General features: G+C 44.0%; 1 protein-coding gene across 1 annotated transcript in view; it reads right to left on the bottom strand.

Moving 5' to 3' along the window:
- The window catches only part of LOC120924548 (sialoadhesin-like), a 137,527-nt gene that overhangs the window by 5,225 nt on the left and 107,177 nt on the right, over positions 1–25,125 (bottom strand). Inside the window, exons 17-20 of the mRNA XM_040335516.1 lie at positions 11,509–11,805; positions 7,064–7,312; positions 2,952–3,254; positions 1,692–1,788 (exon numbers count right to left, since the gene is read on the bottom strand). Of these exons, the coding sequence (XP_040191450.1) occupies positions 1,692–1,788; positions 2,952–3,254; positions 7,064–7,312; positions 11,509–11,805 (946 nt within the window). The remainder of the gene's footprint in view (positions 1–1,691; positions 1,789–2,951; positions 3,255–7,063; positions 7,313–11,508; positions 11,806–25,125) is intronic.

The following is a 25,125-nucleotide window of genomic DNA, read 5'->3' as shown; positions in this document are numbered from 1 at the left end:
ATTGTAAAACTTGTAAATTCAAAAATTCGGAATCCGAAAATTTCGGAAATTAGAGAATTTGAAAATTCGGAAATTCGAATACATTTTCAAATCCAAAAGAAGAAAGAAAAATTAAATTCAAAATAAAAACTAATAATAACTAACTATTAAATTATAGGTAGGGGTGCAACGGATCACAGTTGATCCGTGATCCGAACGGGTCACCCCCTTCGGATCGGAACACACTGTGATCCGCAGATTGCCACGGCTCCAGAGCTAGGCCGAAGCCGCGGCCTTTCCTAACGTTACGGCGGCGGCTCCGGAGCTAGGCCGAAGCCGCAGCCTTTCCTAATGTTATGGCCGCGGCTTCGGCCTACCTCCGGAGCCGCGACCATAACGCTAGGAAAGGCCGCGGCTTCGGCCTAGCTCCGGAGCCGCCGCCGTAACATTAGGAAAGGCCGCGGCTTCGGCCTAGCTCCGGAGCCGCGGCCATCTTGATACACCCGGCGGCGGCCCTCCTCTGTTTACACCCACAGAGGAGGAGCCAGCACTCGTGGGACACACCGCTCGTCTGTCGGTACTAGCTGGGGGGGGGGGTCACTGTACTGAGAGGAGGGGGGTCACTGTACTTAGAGAAGGGGGGTCACTGTACTCTGAGAAGGGGGGTCACTGTACTCTGAGAAGGGGGGTCACTGTACTCTGAGAAGGGGGGTCACTGTACTCTAAGAAGGGGGGTCACTGTACTTAGAGAAGGGGGGTCACTTTACTCTGAGAAGGGGGGTCACTGTACTTAGAGAAGGGGGGTCACTGTACTTAGAGAAGGGGGGTCACTGTACTGAGAGAAGGGGGTCACTGTACTGAGAGGAGGGGGGTCACTGTACTGAGAGGAGGGGGGGTCACTGTACTGAGAGGAGGGGGGTCACTGTACTGAGAGAAGGGGGGGTCACTGTACTGAGAGGAGGGGGGGTCTCTGTACTAAGAGGAGGGGGGGTGTCTGCACCGAGGGGGTACTATAGTTGGTGTGGGGGGGGGGGGGGAGATGTGGATATTACAGTGGGGGAGATTTTTTTTTTTTGCCGATCCGAAAAATGATCCGATCCGTGACTCCTGATCCGAGGAACGATCCGAACCGTGAGTTTTCTGATCCGTTGCACCCCTAATTATAGGTATTGGAATTTTCTTTAAAATTTGGCTGTTAGTAAATGTAAAGAATACTAATTTATCCGAAGTTACGAATGCTGCATCTAAACAAATTGAATGGAACAAATATTTTTTTTTTTAAATAAAATAATAATAAAACAAAGAAATTTGTTATGTTCCTTTTGTTTAGATGTGGCATTCGTAACATCGGATAAATTTGTGTTCTTTACATTTACTAACAGACAAATTTAATAGGAAATTCCAATACCTATAATTTAATAGTTATTATTAGTTAGTTATTATTTCAGATTTCCGGTTTTCGGATTTCCGGATTTTTGTTCCTCTAAATTCTCGGATTTTCATTCTTATTTTTTAATTCTGAATTTCCGAATTTTTCAATTTTTTTCATTTCTGAAACTTTGGAAAAAAGGGGGAAATGTCCGAATTAACTAATTTTTCTAAATTCATTAAAAAACGAATTCGGAACAAAACGAATTGCACATGTCTACCCAGGGCAAATGTAGATACCCCTGTGCATTAAACATACTGGAGAATAACATGGCTGTACTTACTTTTTCCAAAAATAGAATCCAATGAGAACCCCGATTATCAGTAAAATGCATCCTAAAGCAGCCCAAAAGACGATCTTGTAGGTGGAATCTGTCCTGTCTATGTAGAGTGGGTCACCAGGGAATGAGAGAGGTATTGGGAGAGAGAGGGAGATAAGACATGTGAGATGAAGATGGAGTGAGCGAGCTTCTCAGTTTAAAGGAAATCTATAATTGCAGAAATATATGAGCTTTTATTGTTGATCTCCTGAAAATGCTAGTTGCCTGGCTGTCCCTGGCATCAATAGACTTTCCAGGAGACACTCACCGGCAACGAGCATGCAGCTTAGAAAGTCGGAAATCCTGATATGTGTACTTGTTTCAGGTCTATGCTTTTGAAAACATTAAAAGCCACTGGATCATCGTGCCAGCCAGGAAACTAGCATTTTCAGGGGGAAGGCAGCCTCTATACAATTTCACCAAAGGTTTTCTTATTTGAAAAATTAGTAAAAGGAAAGGAAGGCTTTGCAGTCTTCAGACTAATGAAAAACAATGCCCTCCCTGTGTGGCTAATATATCTTAACAGTGGTAAATCAGAGGCAGAGAGATTTCACAGAGCTCCCTCTAGTGGCTAATCTAAAAATCACACTTTCAGCACAATCACATAAATATAGAAGAGCAAGCATGTAAAAATGTGAAGTGGAATAAAAAATAATAATACAATGAACTGATGCTTGCCAATGCATTTAACATACTGCAGAAGATACTGCTGTGTAAAACTGGATAGTAGCAGGAAAGTTTTTAATCAGAGATAAAAGGCCTAAATGGTGTATGCCTAACTTTTATTATATCAACGGATAAAGGGAAGGTGCAGAGAATGTAAGTGATATAATATCAGGGGGTTTAGGTGCTTAGTAATAAGTGAATGCTGTGCTTTGTGTAACCTGTCCCCCTCAAAAAAAGCCCTATCAAAATAAAATAATGCTTAACCCCAGCCCCCCCTTCAAAGAGTTTAAAGCCTTGTTGCAAAAAAAAAAAGCAGTTCACCAAAAAAAAGGTCCTATCAACATAAAAGTATAAGCAACATAGCCCAATTATAAAGGAAAAATCTCCAAAACCCAAACATACCACCCCACCGAAACAAACGCCCATTTTTTTTTTTTGCAACAAAAACTGCAGCCAAAAGAGTGCACTCACCTCAAACCAACCACAAAAAAAGTAGAATTTGTAAAGTAAAACATAAGACAGCTTGCTGGGGAAAAATGGCAAAAGAAAGCCACTTACCTATAGTTTCAAGATGCATTGATGACCTTGTGGTTCCCAATTTATTACTAACAATGCAACTGTAGCTCCCAGAATCCTCGGAGGTGATGTCTCTTATCTCCAGCTTCAGGTAGTTATGAGAGGCAGAAGGCCAGTACTTGTCTCCTCGGTCGACAAACGTTAGTGCTGAGGTACCTAGTTGGATATCATTGCGGGTCAGGGAGATCATGGATGGAGGGTTGCTTTCAGCCTGGCACACAATAATCGCTCTCCCTTTTACTTGAGTTTCTAGGTATGACGTTAGTACCAAGTTACGAGGACCATCTGCCAAATCAAAATAAAATAAAATAATATAACTGAATGGCACTGCAACGTACCAACTATGGGTTAGGCAGACTTTTAGGATCTGTTTGGGAGGAACCTTATGTAGCGCCTCCTTACTTCCAGTATGGGCACCATGCTAAAGTTAGTGGGGAATGGGAGAGCTATTCTTGCTTCCAATCACAATTTGTCAAATTTGGGCTGCTGTCATTCCAGAAATGTCCTGTAGGTCAGCCTGCGCTCCAGGGGTGTTGTTTCCACCCCTGGGCGACAGGTGGCGCTAAAGGGGTTCTGGCAGAGCAATTTTCCCCAGCAGCCAATTAGAGGAGTTTTCCCTCGCGGGGCATGCTGGGGGAGAGTATATCTGTGGCAGACGCCATCTTTATTGGTTCTTCCCGCGGGTTCCAGTTTCCAGGTGCGGCATCCACCTTTAGGGTGCGTGCATCCAACGGACCCCGGCGATGGCCTTCCAGGCCGGGGTCAAATGCTATGTTGCCGAGAGGGGTACCAGTTACTTACTGGGGCCCCTCTCAGCAGGTACGCTTTGCTGTCATCCGGTGACCTATGCTAAAACCTACTGGGAGGATTCGCTCAATTCGTCCATTTAGCTCAGCCAGGTCTGTGAGAGAGATCTGTTCCTCCCAGCAATCTAAAGTGACACTTCAGCTGCCAGGCTTGTGACAGGAGTCTGTCCGGGGGCACTTCACCCACTCTGGCTAGAGTGGCGACAAACTGTAATTTGGTACTACTGAGAGCAGGATTGCTCGATTCTTATCCAGGCCTGATACCGCAAAGTTCTCCCTCTTTCTTCATCAACCTTTTCTTCCTATTTGATGTTGATGTTGGCCATGTTGGCCTGGAAATAAAGCATTGGAAAACCTCTATTCTGTGTCTGGACATTCGCTCAATACTCTGTTCTCCAACTGTAGCCCTAGACAACACTAAGGTAACTTAATACGCCGATCCCAGCAACAAATCAGCGGCTCCTTCGGGGGTAGCGCTACACTTAGCACTACTACACTTTGTAAACAAATTGGTAGGGGTTCTTATGTACAGTATGTGTTGCTGTTGCAGAGTACCCCTTGCTTCCTTTCTAGTTGTCACGGCTGGACTCAGCCCTTCCTTATCTGAACTGGCCGCTCAGCTGTTGGCTAATTGCCAGCCATTATCTCTCCACAGTGACTCTTGATGATATCCTGCTCGTCAGTCCTGCCTACTTAAGCCGTCCAGCTCAGATGATCTCTGCCTTCACCTTGGTCAACATCACAGAGACTTTCTCCTACATTTCTTTTAAAGACTTGCTTGGCTGACACCCATTGATCCTGATCCTGCTTGCTGTTCTACTCATTCATCTCTGGCTAACTGACGTTTGGCTTGTCTGACGATCCGATCCGGGTTCCTTGACTCTGGCTATGCTTTGACTATTTTTACTTTGTTTATCTTTTTTCTATTATTAAACAAGTGTGATTTAACTTTACTTCTGTCTCAGTCTGATTCATGGTTTCTGACACTAGTAAAACTTTGTCAGATGGACAGGAAGTGAGTGTAAATCTCTCTAACAGAGCCCTAGATTGTCTGGACATACACTTTAGGAATGCTATCAAATGTACAGATAAAGAGAGAGGTAGAAGACTTGGAGAATTCACCTACAGGGCAAATAATAAAAAAAAACAACATGGGAAAGCTTTTAGTTGGTCTGGTTAAAGCTCAGAAATGGCTAAGGGCTACCCCCTACCTCCACACGACCAGGGCTGGTGCAAGGAGTTTTGACACCCTAGGGCAGTGATGGCGAACCTTGGCATCCCAGCTGTTTTGGAACTACATTTCCCATGATGCTCATGCATTCTGCAGTGCATTTGAGCATCATAAGAAATGTAGTTCCAAAACATCTGGGGTGCCAAGGTTCGCCATCACTGCCCTAGACAAAGCCTCATTTTGCTGCCCCTGGCTCCGCCCATGACCCCACCCCCTTTTCTATGCCCTTGTATACCTGAACGTTTTAGTGAAGCAGCCAAATGCAGCCCACCAGTGCCCTTCAATGCAGCCTCGCCAGTGCTCATCAATGCAGCCTCACCAGCGCCCATCAATGCAGACTCACCAGTGCCCATCAATGCAGTCTCACCAGCCTCACCAGCACCCATCAACACAGCCTCACTAGCTCCCATCAACACAGCCTCACTAGCGCCCATCAACACAGCCTCACTAGCGCCCATCATTGTAGCCTCACCAGCGCCCATCACTGCAGCCTCTTCAGCGCCCATCAACACAGCCTCACCAGCGCCCATCAACGCAGCCTCACCTGACACTATGTGCGAATGGATTTGCAACTGCCTGCAGATGCTGAGACTTAGTTGCTTGCTGCAGAGAAAAGAGAGTAGGAACACCAGTGGCCGGGCGCCCTAGGCAGCAGGGCTCCCTAGTTTGCCTATTGGTAGTACCGGCCCTGCACACAACAACACTAGGGCCTTTTGATTTCCCATTTATGCCCCCCTCACTGAATCATGCAGGAAGGAAGAAAATCACAAGCCCCGTTAACAAAACCAAATCAGCCATTCTAAACCAGGGTACCCTAGCATATTCTGGCATGCTGTGCCAAACATTGGGCAACTATGTGGCAGATGAGGTTTAATGTTGATAAATGTAAAGTTATGCACTTGGGGGCTAAGAATATGCATGCATCATACATAGTAGGAGTACAACTGGAAGGATCTGTAGTGGAGAAGGATCTGGGGGTTTTGGTAGATCACAAGCTCAATAACAATATGCAATGCCAAGCTGCGGTTTCCAAAGCGAGCAAAGTCCTTTCTTGTATAAGAGAGGTATGGATATATCATTTTGCCCCTGTACAAATCATTAGTAAGACCTCATCTGGAATATGCAGTTTAATTTTGGGCTCCAGTTCTCAAAATGGATATCAGGGAACTGGAGAAAGTGCAAAGAAGGGCAACCAAACTGATAAGAGGCATGGAGGAGCTCAGCTATGAGGAAAGATTAGAGGAACTGAATTTATTCACTCTTGAGAAGAGGAGAATAAGGGGGGATATGATCAACATGTACAAATATATAAGGGGTCCATATAGTGAACTTGGTGTTGAGTTATTCACTTTACGGTCAACACAAAGGACAAGGGGGCACTCTTTACGTCTAGAGGAAAAGAGATTTCATCTCCAAATACGGAAAGGTTTTTTCACAGTAAGAGCTGTGAAAATGTGGAACAGACTCCCTCCAGAGGTGGTTCTGGCCAGCTCAGTAGATTGCTTTAAAAAATGCCTGGATACTTTCCAAAGTGCATAATATAACTGGGTATTGAAATTTATAGGTAAAGTTGATCCAGGGAAAATCCGATTGCCTCTTCGGGGTCAGGAAGGAATTTCCCCCCCTGTTGTAGCAAATTGGATCATGCTCTGCTTGGGGTTTTTCACCTTTCTCTGGATGAACTGTGGGTATAGGATTGGGTATATGGGATTGTTTGATATTATTTTTTATTTATTTTTATGGTTGAACTGGATGGACTTTTTTCAACCTGACTAACTATGCAACTACATAACTTTCAGAGCTCCATGCTGCAGCCAAGGGAGTGATGTCTCCCCGGCCCTGGTTGGGGGAAGTCGCGGTTTACTACCGCTTTAAATAGTAACTTTCTGCTAGTATTCTCTCATTCTTGAAAATTTCCATTAAAAACCTATTAAACGTGTGTGAAAAATGAAAAATATTGCCGGGGACAGGAAGTGGTCCATACCCTTTACTCTGCCTTAATAGAACATGTTGATGGACTTTTTGGTCTTAATCATTATCACAAGGTAGATGCTTACATAGGATGCTTATTCCCACTAGTGGGGAGGCGCTGTTTCCTCGCCAGTGCTTGGCCAAGCAGTGATAAGAACCGGTATCTGAACTGGACACTTTGGGCAGCAGTAGAGACTTCTGGGAGCTTTCATGGAGCCACTTGTTGTTCTTGTACCAGGTATAAGTAGTATTGTCAGCCGTGGGAGCCTGGCACGTGAGATTCATCGAGTGGCCTTCTTCTACCTCACTTGATGGCCTTACCAACACCATGGCAGCTGGAACAGAGTAAGAAAAGGGTTTAAAATGGGTACAATCAATGTTGCTGTGAGCATAAATAGATAAATAAATGTGAATATTTAACCACTTAAGACCTGGACCATTATGCAGGCAAAGGACCTGGCCCCTTTTTGCGATTCGGCACTGCGTCGCTTTAACTGACAATTGCGCGGTCCTGCGAAGTGGCTCCCAAACAAAATTGGCGTCCTTTTTTCCCACAAATAGAGTTTACTTTTGGTGGTATTTAATCACCTCTGCGGTTTTTATTTTTTTGCGCTATAAATAAAAATAGAGCGACAATTTAAAAAAAATGCAATATTTTTAACTTGTTGCTATAATAAATATCCCCAAAAAATATATATGAAAAAAAAAACAATGGGCCATATTCTGAGTAAAGTTACGATGGAGTATCTCAGGATACTCCATCGTATCTCGCTTTTTTGGCCAGTGTATCTATGCGACTGATTCTTAGAATCATTTTCGCATAGATACACTTAAGATCCGCCATGTGTAAGTCACTTACACTGTCGGATCTTAAATGTAATTACTCCGCCGGCCGCTAGGTGGCGTTTACGTTCAGGTCTCATTTGTTTATGCAAATGAGCCTGATACGCCGTTTCCCAAACGAACTTGCGTCGCATAACCGTCGCTTACGTCGTTTGCGTAGGCGTAAGGTTACCCCTGCTATATGAGGGGTAACCTTACGCCAGTCCCACGTATGCCATGTTAAGTATGACGTCGGGTCCGCGTCGTCTTTTCCCATCGGGTACGTCGTTTTACTAAGTCGTTCTTGAATACGACTTTACGTCAATGACGCACACGTCGGCGTCATTGACGTTTTACGCCGAGAATTGGAGCATGCGCACTGGGCTATTTTAAGCCCGGCGCATGCGCAGTTCGTTAGAATTGGGGGCGCGCTTAATTTAAATAGAAGCCGCCCCCTTGGATTTACGCGGAGATACGCCGGGCCAAATACTCTACGCCGCCCCAAACTACGGAGCAAGTGTTTGGGGAATACAGCACTTGCTCCTGTAGGTTGGGGCGGCGGAGTGTAAATGGCTTACGCGCCGCCCGCCCAAAAACTACGGGAATATGGCCCAATTTTTCCCCAGTTTAGGCCGATACGTATTCTTCTACCTATTTTTGTTAAAAAAAAAAAAATCACAATAAGCGTTTATTGATTCGTTTGTGAAAAAATTATAGCGTTTACAAAATAGGGGATAGTTTTATAGCATTTTTATTAATATTTTTTTTTTACTAGGAATGGCGGCGATCAGCGATTTTATTCGTGACTGCGACATTATGGCGGACCCATCGGACAATTTTGACACATTTTTGGGACCATTGTCATTTTCACAGCGAAAGTGCTATAAAAATGCACTGATTACTGTGAAAATGACACTGGCAGTGAATGGGTTAAGCACTAGGGGGCGCTAAAGGGGTTAAGTGTGTCCTATTGAGTGTTTCTTACTGTAGGGGGGCGTGGCTGGATGTGTGATGTCACTGATCGTCATTCCCTATGACAGGGAACAGACGATCAGTGACAAGCCACAGAGAAGAACGGGGAAGGTTTGATTACACTCACCTCTCCCCGTTCTTCAGCTCCTGTGACCCGCTCGCGGGACACCGGCGGCGATCGGGTCCGTGGGTGCCACGGGAGTGGTCACGGAGCTCAGGAATAGGTCGCGAGCGTGCCGCCGCTGGCGCGATCCGCGGCTGGGCTCTTAAAGGCGACGTACCTGTACGTGCCTGTGCCCAGCCGTGCCCTTCTGCCGACGTATATCGACGTGAAGGGGTCCTCAAGTGGTTAAAGAGGTTCTCTGGTAAAAATGATGTAACAATTCTAGAGGAAATTAGCAGAACAATGTAACCAATGATCCCTAGAATTGTTACATTGTTACAAAGACCCAGGTATTTTCTATCAGTGTATGAAATATGTGTCACCGGCGCTAACAAAACTTAATAGTGTCAATTTCATATTACGTTTGCTGCAGTTAAATATATATCCCACCCTAGCGTGGGGTGCTTTCAGTTATGACTTGCTCTCTATTTTCTATCAGTGTTAATTTTGTCAAAGAAAAACATTTTCGTCGACTAAATGACTACCATTTCAGTCGACTAAAATACAATTAAAACTAAAACATCTGAGATTACTAAAATACGACTAAAACTAAAATGGCATTTTGGCCAGTGGCCACCAGTGCATATCAGTGCTGCCAATCAGTGCCCACCAGTGCCACCTATCAATGCACACCAGTGCCACCTATCAATGCACACCAGTGCCATCTAACAGTGAAGGAGAAGCACTATATAGCCATATGGTGTAACTAAATCCCCATATTTTCTGAATATGCTCAGGTGTTTTAAACAGCCTTCCAGGAGTTAAGTCATTTTTTAATGTGTGCGCTATAATCCTTTGTTCTGAACGCCGCAATGTCACAGTCCTGCTAAAAATCACAGATCGGCGCCATTACTAGTAAAAATAAAAATAAAAATAAATTCCATAAATATATCCCCTATTTGCGCAAACCAATCAATATACGCGCATTTACCAAAAATATGTAGCAGAATACATATCGGCCTAAACTGATGAATAAATTCGTTTTTTTTATTTATTTTTTTGAAAATGTTTTATAGCAAAAAAAAAAAAAACTTCAAAATTGTCGCTTTTTTTTGTTTATAGCGCAAAAAATAAAAACCGCAGAGGTGATCAGATACCACCAAAAGAAATCTCTATTTGTGGGGAAAAAAGGACATCAATTTTGTTTGGGTTCAATTGTCAGTTAAAGCGACACAGTGCTGTATCGCAAAAAATGGCCTGGTCAGAAGGGGGTGAAGTGGTTAACACAAGTTTTCCTGAAACCTATTTCAAAGGTTCCTCCAGGGTAAAAAGATTGAGAAAGGCTGAGTTAGGCATTGGGGTTAATAGGAATAGGCACTAAAAAATGGCACTTTACAGAGTCCCAATCCTGCCTAATGCCAAGTACACACGCTTGGAATTTACGACAACAAAAATTTGAGCGCTGGTTCTCAAATTTTCCGACAACAAAATCCGTTCTCGGAAATTCTGATCGTGTGTGGACAATTACGACGCACAAAATTCCACGCATGCTCTGAATCAAGTACGAGACGGAAGTGCTCAGTCTGGTAAAACTAGCGTTCGTAATAGAGATAGCACATTCGTCACGCTGTAACGGTGTGAAAAGCACGAGGCTGATAAGCGCGAATCGTCTCTCACCAAACTTCTACTAACACGACTGGTATTGCGCTTCTCTTTTCTGCGGCCGTCGTACATCTTGTACGTCACCACGTTCTTGACGTTCAGAATTTCCGACAACATTTGTGTGACCGTGTGCATGCAAGACAAGTTTGAGCCAACATCTGTCAGAAATGTATCCACGTTTTTTTTGTCGGAATGTCCGATCGTCTGTCCGCGTGATTACACCTCCCAAATGTCAAATCTAATGCCGCGTACACACAATCATTTTTCAGCATGTAGAAAAAACAAAGTTTTTCCAACTTCATCATTAAAACGACGTTTCCCACACACTATCGTTTTTAAAAAATGCTCTAGCAAAGCGCGGTGACGTACAACACGTACAACGGCACTATAAAGGGGAAGTTCCATGCGGATGATGCTACCCTTGGGGCTGCTTTAGCTGATTCCGTGTTAGTAAAAGACGATTTGCGCTTTTCTGTTACAGCGTGATGAATGTGCTTACTCCATTATGAATGGTAGTTTTACCAGAACAAGCGCTCCCCTCTCATAACTTGCTTCTGAGCATGCGCTGGTTTTTCACGTCGTTTTAGCCCACACAGATCATTTTTTACAACCCGAAAAACGACATAGTTTAAAACGTCGTTAAAAAATGCAGCATGTTCAAAAAAAAAATGTTGTTGTTTTTCAGAAGTCGAAAAATTATGTAAAGTGCACACACGATCGTTTTAAATTACGTTTTTTTCATGGCAAAAAATAATCGTGTGTACGCGGCATTAGATATGGTTTAGGCTGAATCTTGCTTTTGTCTGTAACTGCTGTTTCACTTCAAAGTCAACTTTTAAAGACTCCATATGGGAGCCGCCATTGCCGAGTCCAATGCTGTCATCCTATTCCTTTCAGAATGAGCCATCAATTTCTGCCTCCATATTTCTATCCTCACCAGTTCTCTTTAAAAAATAACCATGTCATCCTTACTTTGAACGGAGAAGCTAATCAATTTTTCCGCAGCACCAAGGGAATTATTAGCTTGACACGTGTATTCCCCATGGTCATTCATTGTCACGTCTTTTATTTCCAGTCGTAGAGTGTTATGGGAGAGCGACAACATGATGCGCTGGGTGGCGTCACCATATCCATCTGGAGATACTACTTCCATGTTTTTGAGAAGAGACAACTGAGAGGGAGGTTCGCTGTCCACACGGCACAATATCACCGCCAGCTGTCTCTCTTGCAGCTCCAGGAATGATGTCACTAGGAGGTTTCGTGGAGGATCTGTCAGGACAAAAGGCAAACCAAATGTTAAGAACAATATGGAATACAACATTAGAGGCCAGCGGATATCTTTAAATTGGAACTAAACCTATTGATAGAATGGTTTCCCAAAACAGTTACATTCAAGACATGCCAACTGAACTGTTGTGCACTATAGCAATAGCAGATCAAACAAAGTCTAAGATGGCAGCTTCCTTGGCTGTAAAGAATAGGAGGGTTTATTTTACACTTTATGTATATGCCTAGAAGTTGACCATTGTAAGCACCCCTGTCGGAGGTAAATGGTTTGTCCCAACCCTCAAACTTCTGCTTTTGCTGGACAGCTTGGTCTGTTAAAATAAGTTGGAAAATAATAGACACACATTAATATAGATGAGGATCCGACCTGGAGGAGACTTCCATTAAGGTTTATGGGCACATGTCAGGTAGAAGCCACCTTGAAGTTGTAGCAACCTCAGTAGTGCCAATTAAAACAGCTCTCATTGGCTAATATGGTATTTCATAAGTCACGTGACTTAGGGTCTCAGGCCCCGTACACACGTCCGAGGAACTCGACGTGCCAAACACATCGAGTTCCTCGTCGAGTTCAGTGTTGAAGCCGCCGAGGATCTCGGCGGGCCGACTTTCCTCATTGAACAACGAGGAAATAGAGAACATGTTCTCTATTCGGCCCGATGAGTTCCTCGTCGGCTTCCTCGCTGAAAAGTGTACACACGACCAAGTTTCTCAGCAGAATCCAGCTCCGATCGAGTTTCTGGCTGAATTCTGCCGAGAAACTCGGTCGTGTGTACGGGGCCTCACAAGTCGGATCCCATGTCACGGCAGTGTGAGCCGAGCCTTAGGAACACGGCCACTGGACACAGTGCTGATGCGCCGATCCCATAGCATCAAACTGATTACTTTTTTTGTAAAAAAATAAATAAAATTGGTAGAATTTTATTGGAATGCCACAAATGACATTTCATTATGTTCTATGCACACAGCAGTGTTGGGATGTGGTGGTTTTCACCAAAGCCTGCTGTGTTGAAAGAAAGTCACACAGTACTTTTTTTTTCAACACACTCGATCCCAATGCAGCTATGACTAAGCACTAGTTTCAGTGTGAAACGCGTCAGCAGTTGGGTTTTATTTTATGTTGCTGTGACTTGTAGTACTGTCCTTTTTTTAATAAAGGCTACAACTTGTTCAGAGTGCGGCTGTCCAGAAACAATTTTTGTTCCTGCTTTGCTAAGTGCATTGCCTGCACCTGAGTTGTCTGCAACGGAGGATATTCATCTGGATTCCCACCTGGAGCGGCTACTCCCTGATCCCAATGCAGTGGTGTGACCGAACACAGATTGCCTTGTCCCTACATTGGGACTGTGCTGGGCAATGGTGGGCATTCCAACGCAAATGTTTGAATGGGCCATCACTCGTTTTCAAACTGTTCTAGGAGATTCTCGTTGTATGGTACATGTCTGCAGGTGAAAGTGGTGGTAAAGCCTTCTGATCCAGACACAGCAAGTGCATGAAGTAGTTCTACATTTGGGCTTGTTCTCCATCAAACAAAAATGCATAGGTTTGTATTCTGAATCGGCTGCTAAGGCTATGAATGTGGTTTTCAGTAGCACATGGAGCTCATTGCCCTGAAGAGATTATTCATCCCAAATCACCTTTCCAGATAGCTTACTCAGTCACAACTCACATGAAAGAAGATCTGGCGATGTTTATTCGTCGTATGATCCGTAGAATGCAAGTTACAACAGGTAAAAGAACGATTCTTCCATGCAGGTAGAAGAAACATACAGGTCACATGAATTACAGCATTAAAATGACTGATACAGAAAAGAGGGGGAGGAGACTGAGCAGCATGCAAACTAAGGAATGCCACAAGAGACAAACTAAATAGACATTAAAGAGACAGTACATAATAAAAATAATATCATGTAACATGACACTCCCCGCCTGAAATCTTTAGATTTCAAAGTCTATTACATATATAAAGATAAGTCCAACTTGAACCTGTAGGGGAAGAAACGTTAAAGGCAAAACTGGTGTGTAAACCATAGATACGAGATACCCGCAAACACAAGAAGGTATGCGGTAAATGAACAATGAAACATGACGTCCAAAAAACAGATGGCTTGAGTCCTGCAGTCTATCGTTTATAATCGTGGGACTTCAACAGTAGCACAGTCAATAGTGATAGTGATATTCTCCCCGCCATAGCAGGTATAGCCGGTACTCCTGCCTAAGTCACTCACTTGGGAGAAGAAGCACCAATTCCGTGATTGGTCGTGAGAAAGTCCGAGCAGAACCTCCTTTAGTTATCTTAATTTCAACCTTTCGAACCTTTCCGTCATCGCTGGGCATTACGCTTGTTACAAGACCCATAGGCCACTCATTGCGACAGACTTCTCTATCTTTCAGAAGAACAAGGTCTCCTACTTTGAGGTTAGGCTTGGGTGTTTGCCATTTGGAACGGCTTTGAAGGGTATGCAGGTACTCCTTTCTCCAGCGGTGCCAAAACACATTGGCTAGGTGTTGCACCCGTTTCCATTGACGCCTATAGATATCCTTCGGGTCAATCTCGGCAGAAGATATCACGGTAGTTCCAACCTTCTGAGTAAGGAGTGTGGCTGGGGTAAGGATCATTGGAGCATCAGGATCGGAAGATACTGGTACTAGAGGCCTTGCATTAATGATGGCGGATACTTCTGAGAGAAAGGTACTCAAAGTCTCGTGAGTCAATAGTGAAGACTTGTGGTCCTGCAACATGGAATCGAGAATTCTTCGAGCGATTCCAATCATTCGCTCCCAGGATCCTCCCATATGCGAAGAATGTGGTGAATTAAACAGCCAAGTACATCCATTGTTTGCTAAGAAATTGTCTAGTTGAAGTTCTTTACAGGCTCCAACGAAGTTGGTACCACAGTCGGATCTTAGCTGTTTGACAGGTCCTCGGATGGAGAAGAATCTTCGTAAAGCGTTGATGAAACAAGACGAATCCATTGACTCGATCACCTCGATATGTACAGCTCGTACGCTGAGACAGGTAAACAACACAGCCCACCTCTTGCTATTGGCTGCTCCACCGCGAGTCCTACGAGTTACCACAGTCCACGGACCAAATACATCAACTCCAACGTAGGTGAAGGGTGGATCTGTACTTAGGCGATCAAATGGCAGGCTTGCCATTTGTTGTAGTTGGTGTCTACCTCTTAACTTGCGACACTTGACACATTTAAAAAGCAGGGAAGAAACACATCTCTTCATTCCAACAATCCACAAGCCAGCTGACCTGATAGCGCCTTCTGTAAATTGTCGGCCTTGGTGCTGTATTAGTTCGTGATGGTGCCGTATTAGAAGAGTGGCAATGTGGTGCTGACCTGGTATGATGACGGGGTTTTGTTCCTTGCTACACAGGTCAGATTTCTCTATTCGACCTCCAACTCGTAGCAACTGATTGTCATCGACTACAGGGTTCAGATTAAATAGTGAACTACCCTTTGATAGAGGTATTCCACCTTTGAATCTGTGCAACTCTTCCATGTACACTTCTTGTTGTACACAGCGAATGATAACCCTTTCCGCCTGCTCAATTTCCGTTGCAGTAGGGAGGTTGGTACAGATATGCCAGCCATGACATTCTGAAGTTGAGCTCCTTTTAAAACAATGGGCAATGTGTATCAAATAAGCAACGGCCCTAACAGCTGATGACCAGGTTGAGAAACGTCCAAAACGATGCGACTTTAGTTTTTGTTCTGAACTCGCAGAGGTACACAGTGTGGTGTACATAGACCTGATTTCTTTATCATCGTCAGGATGTACCAGTTCATAGGTAGTGTCCGTGGAAATTGAGTAGGAGTTTTCAGAAAGAAATCTTGGAGGCGACAGCCACAAGCAGTCGAGGAGAGCTACTGGAGATATAGCTCTTGTCCCACAATCGGCAGGATTAAGGTCAGTGGGAATATGGTGCCATTGCTTTGGCAAGGAGAACCTTCTGATACGTTCTACTCTATTGCTGACGTACACGTAAAATTGTTTAGTTTGGTTGTAAATGTAACCAAGCACTATCTTGCTGTCTGTGTAAAATGTGAAGGAATCAATGTTAATGTCCATTTCACTCTTTATGACTTCAGCTATTTCCACTGCTAGCACAGCTGCACAAAGTTCAAGTCTGGGTATGGTATGTGCGGGTTTTGGTGTTAGCTTTGTCTTGCCTAGAACAAAGTTGCAGTGTATGTCTCCATTAACTCCTGAGGTCTTCAAATAGGCCACTGCAGCTATAGCTTCAACTGATGCATCTGAGAAAATATGGATTTCCCTCTGGACAGCGGCTGAGATGGAGACTGGGGCATAGCAACGTGGAATTTGGAGCTGTTCTAATGTCTTCAGAGAACCTCTCCATTTCTCCCATCTTTGTTGTTTCTCAATAGGTAACGGAGTGTCCCAATCTATGTTATCAGTAGTAAGCTGTCTTAATAACATCTTACCTTGGATGGTGACTGGGGCTATAAATCCCAGTGGGTCGTAGATGCTGTTCACTACGGACAAGACTCCTCTCTTGGTGAAGGGTTTGTCACAGGTTGACACCTGGAAGGTGAATGTGTCTGCCTTGATGTTCCACAGCAGACCTAGACTTCTCTGTATAGGGGGTGTGTCTGACCCAAGGTCAAGGTCTTTCACACTGGCAGCATAGTCCTCAGGGTGAAATGCATTCATTAGCTCTTGGCTGTTAGATATAATTTTGTGAAGTCTCAAGTTTGCTACAGCTAGCATCTCCTTTGTTCTGGTAAGAAGATTAATTGCTTCTTTAGCAGTAGGAAAGGATTTGAGCCCGTCGTCTACGTAAAAGTTCCTTTCAACAAATTGACGAGCATCGGATCCATACTCAGCTTCTCCAAGCTGAGCTGTCTTTTTTAGTCCATAGATTGCTACAGCTGGGGAAGGGCTGTTCCCAAAGACATGCACCCTCATTCGGTAATCAATTACCTCTTTGTTGATGTCGTTGTCCTTGTGCCATAGAAACCTGAGGTAATTCCTGTTATCTTCCTTGACGATGAAGCAGTGGAACATTTGTTGAATGTCGGCCATCACCGCTACAGGTTCTTGACGAAAGCGAATTAGGACTCCAATGAGGTTGTTGTTCAAGTTGGGCCCTGTGAGGAGCATGTCGTTAAGTGAGAAGCCTTCATGTTGGGCACTGGAGTCAAAGACAACTCTGATTTGGTCTGGCTTTCGTGGGTGATACACACCGAAGGAAGGGAGGTACCAGCATTCTTCTCCTTCTTTCAATGGGGGTGCGGGTTCGGCATGACCCCTGTCAAAGATATTCTGTATGAAGTCCACAAAATGTCTTTCCATCTCTGGCTTCCTGCTTAAGGTACGCTTTAAGGAGGAGAATCTTTTGACTGCTTGATGTAGATTGTTTGGTAGCTTCTCTCTCGGGAGGCGAAAGGGTAGGGGTGCTACCCAGCTATTGGAATCTTCCTGAAAGAACTCATTGTCCATTACTTTAAGGAATTCTTTGTCTTCTGCCGAAGGAGCCAACTTGTCGTCTTCACTGCTTACATTGAAAACTGTAGAACCAAAGCTGTCATCGTAGGTGCGGGAAAGGTTTGTGTTGCAATGTTGCAACTTGCAGCTAGTTACCTTCTCCTTTACCCAGTAGTGATGTGGGCATGGCTCAAAGTGAGTATTACGACCATTTGGCAATACATTTGTCTTGAATGAAGAAATGTTAGTAGGCCTTTTCATTTTGCCTATACAGACGTTGCCTATGATGACCCAGCCTAAGTCCAGGTACTGGGCGAATGGGGCCTCTGGAGGTCCGCTGACCTGCCTGTGTACCTTGTGGATCCTTAGAATATCTCTTCCCAGCAGAAGAAGGATTTTAGCATCTTTGTCAAGTGGTGGGATTTCACTGGCTATTGACCTTAGATGAGGGTGGTAGAAGGCAACTTCTGGTGTAGGTATTTCTTCTTTGTTGGCTGGTATCTGGTTACACTCTACAAGTGTAGGTAAGGGTAATTGTAGGTTATTTTCTAGGGAGGACACAATAAATCCATGAGCCCTTCTTCCAAAAACCTCTGTAGTTCCACTACAAGTGCCCAAGGTGTAAGGGTGAACCTCTCCTTTTGTGCAAAATAGATCGAACAGTTCGGATCGTGCAAGCGATCGATTGCTTTGATCGTCTAAGATAGCATACACCCTTAAAGTCTTTTCTGGCTGATCCTTGTGATGAATATTCACTAGGCATATTTTAGCGCAAGATTTGTCACAGTGGTCTTCCCCACAGACTTCAGTGCACGAAGAAAATACCATGGTGGAATTAGGTACGTGATCTGTACTCTTCCCGCTGTGGTTCTGCCCAGGAGGAAGGTCTGCATGTTGTGAAGGATTGGACTCAAGGGGATGGAGTGCTTGCACATGGTCCTCGGAACCGCACTCTATGTACTTGATAGGAGTTTTACATTCCTTGGCAAAGTGATCGGTGGAAGCACAGCATCTATAACATACCCCAAAAGTCTTTAGGAGTTCCTTTCGTTCGTGTAGGGGCTTCTTTCTGAAACCGATACATTTTTTGAGGGGATGAGGCTTCTTGTGGATGGGACATAATCGGTTTGGGTTTTCGATCTTGCCGCTCTTGTTTGGGGCGGGAGTGGGAATAATGTCTGTCTTCCTAACAGACACGGGACCTCTGCGGTTCCTGTAGCTAGTATGTAGGTTGTCACCTTTAGGTGAGGGAGTATTGAACTCGCTGAATGCAAAACTAGGATCGTTCTTGGTGTCAGCAATGTTCCTGACGAAATTGCAGAAGTAGGAGAACGGGGGAAAGGAAACCTTGTTTTCCCGTTTGTATGATGACCCAACTTGGATCCACTTTTCTTGTAGGCCATGCGGAAGCTTGCAAACGATAGGGTTAACTCCTCGAGCAGTGTCCAGGTAACTGAGGCCAGGTAGCTTAGGGTCAGTTTTGGCAAGCTGGACTTCGAGAAGAAGGTCGCTGAGTCTCTGGAACTCTATATTGTCCTTACCAGATATCCTTGGGAAATTTTCCAATCGTTTGAGCAATGCATTCTCTATGGCTTCAGGACTACCGTAAGTCTGTTCTAGACGCTCCCATGCTGCGGTGAGACCTGCAGTTGGATTGTCGATGTAAACTGACCTGAGGCTCTTGACACGTTCTGTAGACTGTGGGCCAAGCAACCCGATCAGCAGATCCAGCTCACGATCGGCAGTAAAACCGATACCGCCTAATGTATTTTTGAAAGCGGCTTTCCAGCTTCTATAATTTTCAGGATGGTCATCGAAGTTTACTAGGCCTGACTTGGCGAGCTCATGTCGAAGTAAGTACTTTACTACCTCTGTTGTATCGGTTGCCTCTGACTTTACATAGGAGGTTGCTGGTTGATTGTTGTGGATTGCATTGTTTATGGTATCGTTGCAAAGAGACGTGGGAAGATATGGTGCAGCAAGGGCATTCAGCTGAATTGTTGGGTGAAGGTCTGGAACAGTACTGTTAGCAGGATGCTGGCGACTTGCTTGCGGATTTGTGTGCCATTTTGTGACATATGCGGGATCAGCATGACAGTCGGGAGCTGCACTGGGGTGGGTTTGCATGTAGGAAGTGGCTGGAACAGCTTTTACCTGATGATGTGGTGAAGTACTTGCGTTGCCGTGAAACGTGGAGGTAATTGAGTGTTCACTGCTGTGGTTTAGAACATAGTTCTTAGTGCGTTCAAAAGGATCTTCTACATCTGCCTTGACGCTGACCCTTTCGCTAGCGTTTTCATCTGCACCGATAGCTTGTTCCAAAACCTTTAGTTTTGCTGCAGCTGCCTCGTAGTTGCTTTGTTCCTTTAAAGCTTCAATTGCTGCCCTTTGACGAGCCGTTTGAGCTTCCATTACTGCCTTTTGATGCGCTGCCTCGGTTTCCATTTCTGCTCTCTTTTTGGCATATGCGGCCCGTACCTTGATAGCCTCTGCTTCGGCGCGGGCATTTATTAGCTGTTCACTAAGCGTTGAGTGCCTTGAACTTCGGGATCTAGAGGAACCTTTAGAACGTCTGGTGGATACAGATTTGTGAGATACAGTGTCCCGTGGCAGCATTAATTTTGCTTCTGCCTTTGCTTTAGTTCGCTGGATAAAGCTTTCTCTTTCCTCATTAAGAAGCTGGGCATTGTTAAGTTGCTCTAAGGACTCCTCAGTGTTGATGCTTTGCAGAATAGTTTTATATTTCTTGCTTGTAGTCTGATACAGTTCGTATGAAGCAGAGAGATGCTTTATGGCGCCCTCTAGTTGCAGTACCTCGTGGCTGGGACATGAAATCACATCAATGTGGGTGAGGATTTTATCCCAAATCTGCTTCAAACTGGTTGCTAGTTCAGTTCTCATGGATTCATAGTTCTCTTTAACCTTCCAAGTGGGTTTGACAGAGCGTTTGGTCAATGCAGTGGACTCTGGGTCCTCATCCTGGCTTTCTCTGTGTGAAGCATGCTGTGGTGTTTCATCACACACTGAGCCCTTTCCACTCATGATGGCCTGCAGTACACAGGCTTGGCTGTAGCAGTGAAGAGTGTCTGTATACTGTGAGGAGCTGTAACAAGCTGTGCTGGGGTTGTATGCAGAATTCTCATGCAATACACACAGTTACACTTCACTATGATCTGTCCTGTGACGCAGTTATCTCTGTGCAGGCTGCTGGATACGTTCTTTTACTATTCTGAATCGGCTGCTAAGGCTATGAATGTGGTTTTCAGTAGCACATGGAGCTCATTGCCCTGAAGAGATTATTCATCCCAAATCACCTTTCCAGATAGCTTACTCAGTCACAACTCACATGAAAGAAGATCTGGCGATGTTTATTCGTCGTATGATCCGTAGAATGCAAGTTACAACAGGTAAAAGAACGATTCTTCCATGCAGGTAGAAGAAACATACAGGTCACATGAATTACAGCATTAAAATGACTGATACAGAAAAGAGGGGGAGGAGACTGAGCAGCATGCAAACTAAGGAATGCCACAAGAGACAAACTAAATAGACATTAAAGAGACAGTACATAATAAAAATAATATCATGTAACATGACAGTTTGCATTTATTAACAATAAACCCCATCTACCAGGTCTTTGCAGCTGAGGGAGGCAATTGGGGGGCATCATAAATGTGACTCAATCACCTATTTTTACAGGGACTATAATAATTCCAGTTTTAGTAAATCAACCCCAATGTCCCCAGTCTCCAACAATTTACCTAACATGTTAGCAGTCAACGTCTGTTACACATCTTCAGTCTCTAACCTTCTCCTGTTGCATGTCTGCAGTTTGAAACTTTTCTTTTTTTTAACCATTATTTATTTAATAAGTGTCAAGGTGAACACACACAATTAACATGTACAGTGGATATAAAAAGTCTACACACCCCTGTTAAAATGTCAGGTTTCTGTGATGTAAAAAAAAAAATGAGATAAATAATTTCAGAACTTTTTCCATATTTAATGTAACCTATAAACTGTACAACTCAAATCTTTTAGGGGGATGTAACGGAATGACCTGTGACACCCAGAGACTTTTGAAGGATGTGGGGTACTCCTGTGCCAGCTTCACCAATGACTCTTGGGTCTAGGGTCATCCTATGTCCGATAGGGGCCTAGGATGACTGAGGAATGATATCATGAATTACATGAGATGGGACATTAATGATAATTCATGTATTGCAGGATATCTTGAAATATTACAAGTTGGACACTGGGTGCGTGGGCGGAGCCTAGCGGGACGGCAATGTCGGGCTAGAGCTCCACTTCGTGAAGGAGATAAACCTGCACATATCACGGATTTGAAGCGGCCAAAAACGAGCAGGAGAACGGGCATAACTGCAAGAAGGGTGAGAGACAACTAATACACCGAAATGGTGTTAGGAGGCGCAAAGGGAAGGAACAAATATAACAATATCAGCGGCGCTCAGCAGTCTAAGAGCGCAGCTGGAAAAAAGGCGCCAGTCACCTCAGAAGGATTCTCCTCAGAGAAACCTAAAAAAGCTTCTGCAAAAACAGTGAAACAGATGGCTTCCCTCAGGAATACTGTTTCTGACAGTGATGAAGAGGTTACCTCAGAGAGTACTACATTGATGACTCATGGTACAGCAATTCCAACAGACCTTTTAAAGCAATTTGAAAAAATGCTTAATAAAGCGCTGCAAATCACATCAGATAAGATAACTACTAATCTCACCAAGGAGATAAGGGAAATTGGAGGTCGCACAGAGGCCCTTGAAGCTAAAGTGGACGAAATAGAAGTATTTACACAGGAATGTCTGTCAGAAATTGACACCCTGAAAGAAGAAAATTTAACCCTGCAAAATAGACTGGAGGATTTCGAAAACAGAGCCAGGAGGTCCAATTTAAGGTTTAGAGGATTGCCCGAATCTGTCATTGACTTGCATGGCACCATGTTGGCATTGTGCCAGGAACTGCTGCCCGGAATACCAGCTGATCGCTTGGAAATGCACAGAGTCCACCGAGCTCTAACCCCCAGGAAAGCAGACGGACCCCCAAGGGACATCATAGCGAAGTTCCACTTCTATAAAACAAAAGAACTGATACTGGAGAACACCAGGGAGAAAAGAAACTTATCCTTCCAGGGATGTGACTATCAAATCTTTGCGGACATCTCGCAACTGACAATTAACAAAAGAAGAGCAATGAGACCCCTTTTACAAGAACTGCAGCAAAGACAAATCAAATACCAATGGGGTTTCCCCTTCTCCCTGCGATTTACTTATCAGGGCACAAAAATCGTATGCAGAACACCAGATCAGCTCCATCAAGCTCTGATTGACTTTAAACTCATAGAAAGACCATCGCCAATGCCTACTGCTCGCAGGAGGTCTGCGTCTACATCTCTCAACACTAATTCACCTCAGCAAAACCGCGACAATGGCATACAACAAATCCATAAACGAGGCAGATACGTGGAGCAATCACAAGATCAGGAAGACACGATGGACTGACTGACTCCTCCATGCACACCAAACCTGCGTCCCTTCCTGCCAATTGTTATGTACTAGACCCAAAAGTTGCATAAAATATAAGGGCAAAAGCCCTGAATTCTTCTAATTTAATTTTTCTTTTTTTTTTTCTTTTTTTTTTTCCTTTTTTTTCCCCTCTTTTTTTATATTTTTTCTCTTCTCATTTTTGCACGGCCTTTATATTCTTTTTTTTTTTTTCTTCTCTCTTATTAATATCCCCCAAAAAAACCTTAAGGCCTGAGGCTATAAAATTTGCCTATATACCCATTAAGATCTCACTAAACCATAAACACAAAATCAAATCCCCTCCTCTCCCCTATGTAAGAAGTGATAGCTCAGACATCAGGATGAGTTTTATTTTTAAACCAGCTCCTAACTGGATCATTTTTACACAGTTCATCCTTTAATTGCATCCATCCAAACAATGCATTCTCACCGACCTATTATTTAATATCACATTAGGTGTGAAATTCTCTGTTATCTCACCACCCCATGTCGGGAATCCTACATCATACACTCTCCCTTCCCATTGGTCATAAGTTATCTCCCCATATTAGGCTAGTTCATCCTGCTTGCTATGTTAAAGTATTAATAGAATTGCACATGCAGTATCCACTAGGGATACTAATAGTAATTATTTGGTTGCGGGCCTCCAATTCACGAACACCGCATGCACCTCAATTGGCTCCCCTCTGGTCCTCGCAGTTTTTCGCGGGGGTCAGATGTGGGCCCTATTTCCCCTGATCGGACTTCATCCCCCCGATCACGGGCCTGTTTTGTTCATTTAATGTATATTATATTGCACATTTGTTTTTCTTATGGTAATGTATTGTTCTTTCCTTCGAAGGACATCGCTTTCAAGAACCTCCCCTCTCCCCTTCCTCCCCAGTCTGCATGGACTAGATCGGGTAATTACTGCACAGGATCTCACGGTAAGATGTACGTGTTGGTTTGGCTGCCATGGCTCCGCTGAATATATTAACACTGAATGTACAGGGCCTCAACGTCCCACAAAAACGGGTAAAAGCATTTAGACACTTTCAAGCCAAGAAAGCTCATATACTTTGTTTGCAGGAGACCCACTTCACTCCTAATACAACCCCCAAATTCTTCCATGCTTCCTATCCACAGGTATACACAGCATCGGCTGTTTAAAAAAAAAGAGGTACCCTCATAGCCTTTCATAGATCTACTCCATTCTCAGTCAAATCTGAAATAAAGGACCCAGAAGGCCGCTACATTATTTTAACCGGACACATAATGGATAACGCAGTAACTATAGTGTCTTATTATGCACCCAATTTAAACCCATTGCCATTTATGTCACACCTCTTCCAAGTGATAAACACGCACAAATTTGGATCCCTCCTAATTTGCGGGGACTCTAATCAGGTTCTCCTCCCATTTCTGGACAGAACTCCATATTCCCCACTGAAGCAACAAGCTAAATGGTCCCTCTCAAATTTGTTATCTAAATATAACTTAATAGACTCCTGGAGGGAAACCAACCCCACTAGACGAAACTACACGTACTACTCGAACCCCCATAAGTCCTCTAGCCGCATAGATCACATATTTCTGACAATTGGCATGCTACCAGAAGTGCTCGATTCTTGCATCATTCCTATTCCCTGGTCTGACCACAACGCAGTATTCACTACCTTGGCCTCCACGATTCCCAAGAAACAGGACCCGACCTGGTATGTACCAGACATACTCCTTAAGCACCCTTCCTACAGGGCTATAATCGAACAAGACTTACAAGAATACATAACGCTAAACGCAACACCCGAAATCTCCCCACTCACATTATGGGAGGCGCACAAACCGGTACTGAGGGGAACAATACAGAGGCAAAATGGGATTCTTAAGAGGGAACGAAGGCAATTATCAAATAAATTGGAAAAGGAACACAATTAGGCTTACCTGGCCTTTCAACACAATCACTCACCCAAAGCAAAAGACAGACTCGACAAAGCGCGAATGGAATATGATCTATTCCTCACGAATTCTGCTGACAAGACAATACTCAGGTCCAAACACTCTTTCTACAAAAATGCAAACAAATCAGGTTCACTGCTTACCAGGTCGCTCAACTCGGTCAATAAAACATATAAACCAATACAGCTCAAAATAGCCAATAATAACATCTCTAGTAACCCTATCAAAATTGTGCAAAAATTCAGCACACACCTTAAAAAATTATACTCTGAAACAAATACATTTAATATACAGGAAGCTAGCGCCTTCTTTTCAGACTTACAACTGCCACGATTAAACGAATCACAAAGTACATTATTAGACGAGC

This window comes from Rana temporaria, chromosome 1 (assembly GCF_905171775.1).
Source record: "Rana temporaria chromosome 1, aRanTem1.1, whole genome shotgun sequence".
Lineage (NCBI taxonomy): Eukaryota > Metazoa > Chordata > Amphibia > Anura > Ranidae > Rana > Rana temporaria.
Note: the sequence above shows the minus strand (reverse complement) of the source record. Positions and strands in the feature narration are given on the sequence as shown.